Here is a 10,838-nt window from a genome sequence, read left to right as displayed (position 1 = left end):
AGAGGAACATAATGACAAAAGAGAAGCTACATGTATCTAATTATAGTCAAGTTGACTAACAAATAGCCTACCAAAATGTCATAAATTATAAGCAGAAACATCTATATCAGGCAACGCTATGCAGTCTTTGACTGTAGCCTATGCTCTATATTTGTGGATTAGGTTTGGGTGCTGACCTCAGATTTGGACTTTGTCACATTTATTTGGTGGTTGTGGATGGGTTATTAGCAATTGCTGGCAGGTGCGGATGAGCAAACAGCTAACCCGCCCACCACTAGCATCGATTCCGCAGCTAAAGTCTAAAGAGGAGGGTCTGTCGTGCGTGACCTTTGGAGCAGCCACGTGTACAGGAAATAGAACCAATCTGACAGTTGTGGTTGGTCGGTTTGTTTTGCTCGTACGACGACGCATTCTTGTCATTGTTAGCTAGGTAGGTGGGATATCTCTTCCATTTGCTGGCATTTATTTCCGAGCTGCGTTCCAAATTTGTGTCGTTGGAGCTCAAAATCAGGTAGGTCGACCTTGGCGAGGCAGCTGTCCTCATACGCGATTAGCTATAGCTGTCTGTTATGTAGCTAGTTAACGTTAACAATGTGCTGCCTTGTTAACGTTAGCTTTATGTGAGTGTGCATCATTTAGAGTACTTCCGGATAAACCTGCCTGGCTAGTTATAAGCATTGTGTTGGGCTTCGTAGCTAGCTAACTAAGACATGTAGCTAGTAAGAACACTAACTAATAGTAGTCAGTGATGATGGAAGCTAGCCACATGGCAAACTTACCCAATGTCGTGTTGACAGGTGTGTTAATCAGCCCTTGAGCAAACAAGGACATTGCACTTGGAAGAAGCCATGGTTATGTACTGCAGGACGGCTTGGTGCAGGCACCTTATGGCTGTGTCCATGGCCCTGTTCTGCCTGCTCCACAACACCATGGACGTCCATGCCCGGCCAGCTAACATGTCAGCCCTGAAGGACAAAAACAACCCCACAAGTAAAGAGGAGAATGAGATCCTTCCCCCAGACCATCTAAATGGGGTGAAGCTGGAGATGGATGGTCACATCAATAAGGGCTTCCATCAGGAGGTGTTCCTGGGTAAGGAGATGGAGGAGTTTGAGGAGGACTCTGAGCCCAGGAGGAACAGGAAGAAGCTCATTGAGATCTTCAGCAAGTAAGTAGGGGTTACTGGCTTTCAATTTCATGACTCGTGAGTCATGTACAGCTGACTACTTTCAACTCTCTGAGTTGAGTACATTCACCTGATGATGACACAGCTTTAGCTTTGAAGTGTGTCTGTGTTGGATTTTTTTCACCATATAGCCTTCATTTGCAGTTGACTTGTTTAGGCCAAATTGTGTAATGGTGTGTAGATGTAAGGTTGTAATTGTGATCAATTGAAGAGTCCACTGTCTATGTAGCCTATACACATCCAGTTAAAGATGTGCTCTGGAATTTTTCCAACTACTAAGTATTTTTTTAACCTTCCGCTTTTTGCTGGATGTTTTAATGTCTAGTTCATACAAGCATGTTCTATCTGCAGAATTACTGTCTTACCACAGCCACAAAATCTCGAGTTTGAAAGCAACTGTTTTTCTGGAAGCTTTGCTGCACCATTTTCCCTACATTTCCCCTCACATAGGCCAGCCTCCTAACAATTTGAATTCTAGATAATGAGCTTCAGCACCACGACCATTTGAGTGACAGCTAGCACGATGCGCACGCAGAGGGAGAGCAATGACGTGGTGCACATATCTGCACAAACACTACATGACCAAAAGTATGTGGACACCTGCTTGTTGAACATCTCATTCCAAAAGCATGGGCATTAATATGGATTTGGTCCCCCTTTGCTGCTATAACAGCCTCCACTCTTCTGGGAAGGCTTTCCACTAGATGTTGGAACATTGCTGCGGGGACTTGCTTTTATTCAGCCAAAAGAGCATTAGTGAGGTCGGTCACTGATGTTGGGCGATTAAGCCTGGCTCACAGTCGGCGTTCCAATTCATCCCAAAGGTGTTCGATGGGGTTGAGGTCAGGGCTCTGTGTAGGCCAGTCAAGTTCTTCCACACCGATCTCAACAAACCAGTACTGTATGGACCTCGCTTTGTGCACATAGGCATTGTCATGCTAAAACAGGAAAGGGCCATGCCCAAACTGTTTCCAAAGTTGGAAGCACAGAATCATCTAGAATGTCATTGTATGCTGTAGCATTAAGATTTCTGTTCATTGGAACTAAGGGGCCTAACCCGAACCATGAAAAACAGTCCCAGTCATTATTCCTCCTCCACCAAACTTTACAGTTGGCACGATGCATTTGGGCAGGATGTGTTCTGGCATCCGCCAAACCCAGATTATTCCGTCGGACTGCCAGATGGTGAAGCGTGATTCATCACTCCAGAGAATGCATTTCCACTGCTCCAGAGTCCAATGGTGACGAGCTTTACACCACACCAGCCAACGCTTGGCATTGCGCATGGTGAACTTAGGCTTGTGTGCGGCTGTTCGGCCATGGAAACCCATTTCGTGAAGCTCCCAACAAACAGTTCTTGGGCTGACATTGCTTCCAGAGGCAGTTTGGAACTCTGTAGTGAGTGTTGCAACCTAGGATAGATGGTTTTTACACGTTACACGCTTCAGCACTCGGAGAGAACGCATCCTGCCCAAATGCATCATGTGCTGAAGCGTGTAACGTGTAAAAACCATCTATCCTAGGTTGCAACACTCACTACAGAGTTCCAAACTGCCTCTGGAAGCAATGTCAGCACAAGAACTGTTTGTTGGGAGCTTTCACGAAATGGGTTTCCATGGCCGAACAGCCGCGCACAAGCCTAAGATCACCATGCGCAATGCCAAGCGTTGGCTGGTGTGGTGTAAAGCTCGTCACCATTGGACTCTGGAGCAGTGGAAACGCATTCTCTGGAGTGATGAATCACGCTTCACCATCTGGTAGTCCGACGGAATAATCTGGGTTTGGCGGATGCCAGGAGAACGCATCCTGCCCAACTGCATCGTGTGCTGAAGCGTGTAACATGTAAAAATCATCTGTCGGTCCCATTCTGTGAGCTTGTGTGGCCTACCACTTCACGGCTGAGCTGTTGTTGCTCTTAGACGTTTTCCACTTCACAATAACAGCACTTATAGTTGGCCGAGGCAGCTCTAGCAGGGCAGACATTTGACAAACTGACATGTTGGAAAGGTGGCATCCTATGACGTGCCACTGCTAATGTTTGTCCATGGAGATGGCGTGGCTGTGCGCTCTATTTTATACACCTGTCATTAACGGGTGTGGCTGAAATAGCCGAACCCACTAATTTGAAGGGGTGTGAAAAAACATGAAAGCTTAAACCGTTGAAACCATATTTTGAGCTACGGTTGCATCTTACTCAGTTGTAGAACTATACAAAATGATCTAGGTTTGGGGATGAAGCAGATATATGGTAGTGGATTTTAATAAACTACTTGAACTTGATACTCCAGTTGAGTGTTTGAAAACGCTGACTGTAAGTTGTGTGTGTGTATAAGAGCGTCTGCTAGCTAAATGACCAAAATGTAAATGTAGAACTGAAGATCTGCTGGCTACTTTCCTCTACCATTCTCAGGGTGGACTTTAATAAAGACAAGAGCGTCAGTGCCAAAGAGATGCAGCGCTGGATCATGGAGAAGACAGAAGAACACTTCCAGGAGGCTGTGAGGGAGAACAAGATGAGCTTCCATGCTGTGGACCCAGATGGAGATGGTAAGAGAGAGTACACAATTATCTGAGTCTTATTCATTAGGCACCAAATGGAAGAAAACGGACTGCAACAGGGTGGAGCTACCTTAGGGCTGGGCGATATATTGAATTAACATTTCTAACCATACTGTTTTTTTTATGTCTCAACTACTCAAATTGCACGCAGAGCAGACACTACAATGAACATTGATTCTGGAAAACGTATGCTCAGTTTGTCACATCTGGTACTATGTGCCACTAGCAGTGTTTTATAAATGTGCAATAAGCATAAAACACATTTTTGTATAAGGAATTGGCCATTTGTTCTCATTCTGAGAAATAAGATAGGCCACCTGATTTCAACATCTGAACAAAATGGTCAGTCTAGCATGCTGTTTAAACAGTTGGAGATGGACAGAAGGGTGTGTTCATAACAGTTAATGTTCTACCTTGTTATCTAGCAAATAGATCCAAGTTGGCTAAACTTGAACTAGAAAGATTAGCTGGCTACTCACTTGCACATGGACTTGTGCTTGAGAGGTTGTTTATGAGTGTTAATTTTCTATAATGCCTGCTATAAGAAGTTAGTCATTATTAGTGAATGAGAATTATGCATGATTCTGGTTAAATTTGTTCCAAAAAGGGCAATTTCACAGACAGACTTGAAAACCAGATCAGTCATATAACTATTTTGATTAAAAAAATTACATTCTTAATGGGGCTTATATTTGGCCTAATTTCACATTAGATATACTGTATGTTGTGAATCACCCATAATGTTGAGAAAATGTAGATTTTTAGGCCATATCGCCCTGACCTAGGCTACCTTTCCCCCAACAAGAACCACTAGTTTTAATTTTCTGTCAATGTTCCCTAATGAATACCACCCTGATACACAGCCATAGTGGTCACCTATTGATTAAGAGCAATGTTTGTTACCAACACTAATGTCCTACTGTTAGGCCTTAGAGCTGTGGGCCATAATATACAGTGCCTTGCGAAAGTATTCGCCCCCCCTTGAACTTTTCGACCTTTTGCCACATTTCAGGCTTCAAACATAAAGATATAAAACTGTAATTTTTTGTGAAGAATCAACAAGTGGGACACAATTATGAAGTGGAACGAAATTTATTGGATATTTCAAACTTTTTTAACAAATAAAAAACTGAAAAATTGGCCGTGCAAAATTATTCAGCCCCTTTACTTTCAGTGCAGCAAACTCTCTCCAGAAGTTCAGTGAGGATCTCTGAATGATCCAATGTTGACCTAAATGACTAATGATGATAAATAGAATCCACCTGTGTGTAATCAAGTCTCCGTATAAATGCACCTGCTCTGTGATAGTCTCAGAGGTCCGTTTAAAGCGCAGAGAGCATCATGAAGAACAAGGAACACACCAGGCAGATCCGAGATACTGTTGTGGAGAAGTTTAAAGACTGATTTGGATACAAAAAGATTTCCCAAGCTTTAAACATCCAAAGGAGCACTGTGCAAGCGATAATATTGAAATGGAAGGAGTATCAAACCACTGCAAATCTACGAAGACCCGGCCGTCCCTCTAAACTTTCAGCTCATACAAGGAGAAGACTGATCAGAGATGCAGCCAAGAGGCCCATGATCACTCTGGATGAACTGCAGAGATCTACAGCTGAGGTGGGAGACTCTGTCCATAGGACAACAATCAGTCGTATACTGCACAAATCTGGCCTTTATGGAAGAGTGGCAAGAAGAAAGCCGTTTCTTAAAGATAAAGTGTCGTTTAAAGTTTGCCACTAGCCACCTGGGAGACACACCAAACATGTGGAAGAAGGTGCTCTGGTCAGATGAAACCAAAATCGAACTTTTTGGCAACAATGCAAAACGTTATGTTTGGTGTAAAAGCAACACAGCTCATCACCCTGAACACACCATCCCCACTGTCAAACATGGTGGTGGCAGCATCATGGTTTGGGCCTGCTTTTCTTCAGCAGGGGCAGGGAAGATGGTTAAAATTGATGGGAAGATGGATGGAGCCAAATACAGGACCATTCTGGAAGAAAACCTGATGGAGTCTGAAAAAGACCTGAGACTGGGACGGAGATTTGTCTTCCAACAAGACAATGATCCAAAACATAAAGCAAAATCTACAATGGAATGGTTTACAAATAAACATATCCAGGTGTTAGAATGGCCAAGTCAAAGTCCAGACCTGAATCCAATCGAGAATCTGTGGAAAGAACTGAAAACTGCTGTTCAAACGCGAGCTGTTTTGCAAGGAGGAATGGGCAAAAATGTCAGTCTCTCGATGTGCAAAACTGATAGACATACCCCAAGCGACTTATAGCTGTAATCGCAGCAAAAGGTGGCGCTACAAAGTATTAACTTAAGGGGGCTGAATAATTTTGCACGCCCAATTTTTCTGTTTTTTATTTGTTAAAAAAGTTTGAAATATCCAATAAATTTCGTTCCACTTCATGATTGTGTCCCACTTGTTGTTGATTCTTCACAAAAAATTAGTTTTATATCTTTGTTTGAAGCCTGAAATGTGGCAAAAGGTCAAAGTTCAAGGGGGCCGAATACTTTCGCAAGGCACTGTAGCTCAGACCTGATGACAATACAGCACTGTTTCTCACGTCCGGCTCAAAATTCTTCCAACACAGTCAAGCCCCAGTCCCTTAACTGATCTATTCTCACCATAGGACATGTGACGTGGGATGAATACCGGGTGAAGTTTCTGGCCAGCAAAGGATTCAACGAGAAGGAAATGGCTGACAAGATAAAGAACAGTGAAGAACTGAAGGTGGACGAGGAGAGTAAGTTAGTCCACCACAATATCATCTACTTTAGCTGTAGTCCATGCATTTCTCCTGGTTAATCAGGATTCCTTATTTTCTTACCACATCCTAACATACTATTGTTGAAATTGACCTACCCGGGGCCTCCCGAGTAGTGCAGCAGTCTAAGACACTGCATCGCAGTGCTAGAGGCATCACTACAGATCCGGGTATGATCCCAGTCTGTGTCGCTGCGTCCAGGAGACCCATGAGGCATCACACAAATTGGCCCAGCGTCGTCCGAGTTAGGGGAGGGTTTGGCCGGCTGGGATGTCCTTGTCCCATCGCGCTCTAGCGACTCCTTGTGGCAGCCGGGCGCATGCACGCTAACTTCAGGAGCCAGCTGTACGGCGTTTCCTCCGACACATTGGTGCGGCTGGCTTCCGGGTTAAGCGAGCAGTGTGTCACGAAGCAGTGCGGCTTGGCGGGGTCGTGTTTCGGAGGACGCATGCCTCTCGACCCTCGCCTCTCCCGAGTCCGTACGGGAGTTGCAGCAACGGGACAAGACTAACTACCAATTGGATATCACGAAATTGGGAGACAAAGAAGGGGTAAAAAGTACCAAAGAAATTAACCTACCCCCAAACCAATATCCTACTTTTCCAAATGTTTCATGTCCTGAGCACGATAAGTCTTTTTCATTTTGCTCTGCCAATAATGCTTGTATTGAATGTGTCTCAGTGGGCGATCAAATTACTTTATTTGAATCCCTGCAGCCCAGGAGGTGCTGGAGAGTCTGAAGGACCGTTGGTTTCAGGCTGATAACCCCCCAGCTGACCAGCTGCTGAACGAGGAAGAGTTTCTCTCCTTCCTGCATCCCGAGCACAGCAAAGGCATGCTCAAATACATGGTCAAGGAGATCGTTCGTGACCTCGGTATGTACTTTCTCATATGATTTGAATTCAGTTAGTGTGTATGCATAAGGCCATAACTAGGTTTTGTGAAAACAATGATTTGAATAAGAAAATGAGAATTGATTAAAGTACACAGAATAAATACATAAATTGTGGATGACCCATGATCAATCATGAAAAGCTTTACAATCTAATCTAATGCTGTTTGAGTTTGATATTTATTGTGTTTTTAAAGACCAGGATGGTGACAAGAAGCTGACTCTGTCTGAGTTCATCTCCCTGCCCATGGGCACCGTGGAGAACCAGCAGGCCCAAGACATCGACGATGACTGGGTACGAGAGAGGAAGAAGGAGTTTGAGGAGGTCATTGACAGAAACCATGATGGCATCGTGACCATGGAGGAACTAGAGGTGGGTGTCATGCGTTAGAAAAACCCATAGCTACAAAACCCTACAATGGCTAGGTTTATGATGGGTCGTAAAGGCCCATATGTAAACGCAGACTGAACAAATATCATGTCACAGAGGACTCTTTCCACTGGGTACACTGCAGGACCTTGTATAGGATAGTGCCATTTTATAGTTGCAGCGTAAACCATGAACATTTTAGACTCATTTCCTTCCTTTTTCCCTGTCTTTCCCTCATGCCATCACTACACTCCAGGAGTACATGGACCCTATGAACGAGTACAACGCGCTGAACGAGGCTAAGCAGATGATCGCTGTGGCCGACGAGAACCAGAACCACAACTTGGAGCTGGAGGAGATTCTCAAGTACAGCGAATACTTCACTGGCAGCAAGCTCATGGACTATGCCCGGAATGTTCACGAGGAGTTCTAAAGACAAGCTGACAACATCCTCCCTTTCCCTTCTGTGGGCATCCTCATAAGTCTTCTCTAAAGACAGGTCTGTCTTATTGATGGAAAGAAAAGCCTGATGTTCTAGTGTGCAATTCTGTGTTTAAATCCTAGCCCCAGCCGAGTGACCTGGCCTCCCCCAGTGACTCTTAAAGTAAGGCATAAAACATCCTTCATTTCTGGACTGTCTGCCTCTTCTAAACATCAGAATGAACCATTGCCAAAGTCTGCCTTCTGTCTACAGTGGGACTTAAGTTGTATTATATCACGTATGATGATGCATTTTGGGTTTTCATGATTCATTTGTGTTAGACATAAATTTCACTATATCATCTGAGTAATTGGAACAAGATTCATTTTTTCCCTCCAGTGAAGTAGAGGTGTAAGGACAACTTACACAATCGGGCCCACAATATCTGTAGTAGTGCAGAACCGTTCTGTTTTTACTGCAAAATTATTTAAATTGCATAATTGTAAAGAATGTAAATATCTTCAGTCTTTGGATTTCCCATCACATTCTACACTTCTACATTTCACAATGTTGCGCGGAAGTAACTGTTCTTTACCAAGTCATCAATCATATTGACCACTGAGCTGAACCCCAGTAACCACTGTACTCTCCACACTCTGACTACGTGCTTGCTGCCCTTGTAAACAATTGTTTGACATTTGTCTACTTGGTAAGAAGGTTACACTACTATGTCCTGATAGGTGTTGATGATTCTCTGATCCATCCTATTCTTTGAAATGAGTGCTTATGTCATAATTATGGTGTTTTAAACCTCTACTGCAAAAATGTCTCATTGTTTCCATACATTTGTTTTCCTTTGCGTCTATAATTCCAACTGGGGTTGTGCATTTAAGCATTTCCAAAAATATGTAAACTGTTAAATATCTGATACAATCATTACAAATGAATTAGCAATTTGATAACATGGGTCTGATTGTTTTTGATACTCATATGTCATAACTGAAAGTAAAGAAAAGAGGTGAGCTTGTAATCAGGGTTGGGGAATTTATTTTAGTTTAGAATGTTTTTGCAGGATTTTGACATGAGCCCTCTGGGTACCTTGCCCATGTCAATTGGCCATATCTTTGTTTGAGACTGGTGTAAGAAATTAACTTATTTATTTATTTGTTGTTAGTCTTTTGTTTTCTCTCAAAGCAGTTACATCAATCTGTAAAAAAAAATCTTTATTTTCTCAGTGTTGTACTTTTAGTTTAATGCTTTTATGTTTTATCCAGTTTCTGCAAATGTTGAACTTAAAATACCAGATGGATATTATTTGTCATAGAGAAATACCTTATTTCCTTGTGGATCTGACCAATTCAGCCATGTTCATACCCCTTGTCATGCTTTGACAAAGCTCTGTAATACACAGTACCAGTCAAAAGTTTAGACATACCACCTCATTCCAGGGTTTTTCTTTTTTTACTATTTTCTACAAAACTGAAACAACACATGGAATCATGTAGTAACCAAAAAAGTGTTAAACAAATCAAAATATGAGATCCTTCAAAGCACAAAAAACAGCAAGCACTGTGTTGAAACTGGCTCTCATGAGGACTGCCACAGGCAAGGAAGACCCAGAGTTACCTCTGCTGCAGAGGATAAGTTCATTAGAGTTACCAGCCTCAGAAATTGCAGCCCAAAAAAATGCTTCAGACTTTGTAACAGACACAACTCAACATCAACTGTTCAGAAGAGGCATGAATCAGGCCTTCATGGTTGAATTGCTGCAAAGAAACCACTACTAAAGGACACCAATAAGAAGAGACTTGCCTGTGCCAAGGAACACGAGCAATAGACATTAGACCGGTGGAAATCTGTGCTTAGGTCTGATGAGTCCAATTTTGTGATTTTTAGTTCCGACCACTGTGTCTTTGTGAGACGCAGAGTAGGTGAACAGATGATCTCCGTATGTGTGGTTCCCACCGTGAAGCATGGAGGTGTGGGGGTGCTTTGCTGGTGACACTGTCAGTGATTTATTTAGAATTCAAAGCACACTTAACCAGCATGGCTACCACAGCATTCTGCAGCGATACGCCATCCCATCTGGTTTGCTGTTAGTGGGACTATCATTTGTTTTTCAACAGGAGAATGACCCAACACACCTCCAGGCTGTGTAAGGGCTATTTGACCAAGAAGGAGAGGGATGGAGTGCTGCATCAGATGACCTGGCCTCCACAATCACCTGACCTCAACCCAAATGAGATGGTTTGGGATGAGTTGGACCGCGGAGTAAAGGAAAAGCAGCCAACAAGTGCTCAGCATATGTGGGAACACCTTCAAGACTGTTGGAAAAGCATTCCTCATGAAGCTGGTTGAGAGAATGCCATGAGTGTGCAAAGCTGTCATCCAGGCAAAGGGTGTCTACTTTGAAGAATATAAAATATTTTGATTTGTTTAACACTTTTTTTGGTTACCACATGATTCCATATGTGTTATTTCATAGTTTTGATGTCTTCATCAAAACCCTGGAATGAGTAGGTGTGTCCAAACTTTTGATTGGTACTGTATGTGTAATATGCATTCATCAATTGCTTTCCTGCTTCAAGGACAATATCCTGTGGAAATACATCAGTAACTTCGATCCCTCTGAG

At 43.1% G+C, this 10,838-nt stretch overlaps 1 protein-coding gene across 1 annotated transcript; it reads left to right on the top strand.

Moving 5' to 3' along the window:
* The first annotated feature begins 206 nt into the window (after nt 1-206).
* LOC106572562 (45 kDa calcium-binding protein) lies at nt 207-9,164 on the top strand. Its single transcript, XM_014146855.2, has 7 exons — nt 207-511; nt 798-1,168; nt 3,597-3,733; nt 6,388-6,501; nt 7,239-7,397; nt 7,612-7,787; nt 8,041-9,164. Exons 2-7 carry the CDS (start codon nt 849-851, stop codon nt 8,215-8,217), a joined length of 1,083 nt encoding a protein of 360 aa, XP_014002330.1. The 5' UTR covers nt 207-511; nt 798-848; the 3' UTR covers nt 8,218-9,164.
* Nucleotides 9,165-10,838: the final 1,674 nt, after the last annotated feature.

The sequence above is a fragment of the Salmo salar genome, chromosome ssa15 (assembly GCF_905237065.1).
Source record: "Salmo salar chromosome ssa15, Ssal_v3.1, whole genome shotgun sequence".
NCBI classification, from domain to species: Eukaryota; Metazoa; Chordata; class Actinopteri; order Salmoniformes; family Salmonidae; genus Salmo; species Salmo salar.
Note: the sequence above shows the minus strand (reverse complement) of the source record. Positions and strands in the feature narration are given on the sequence as shown.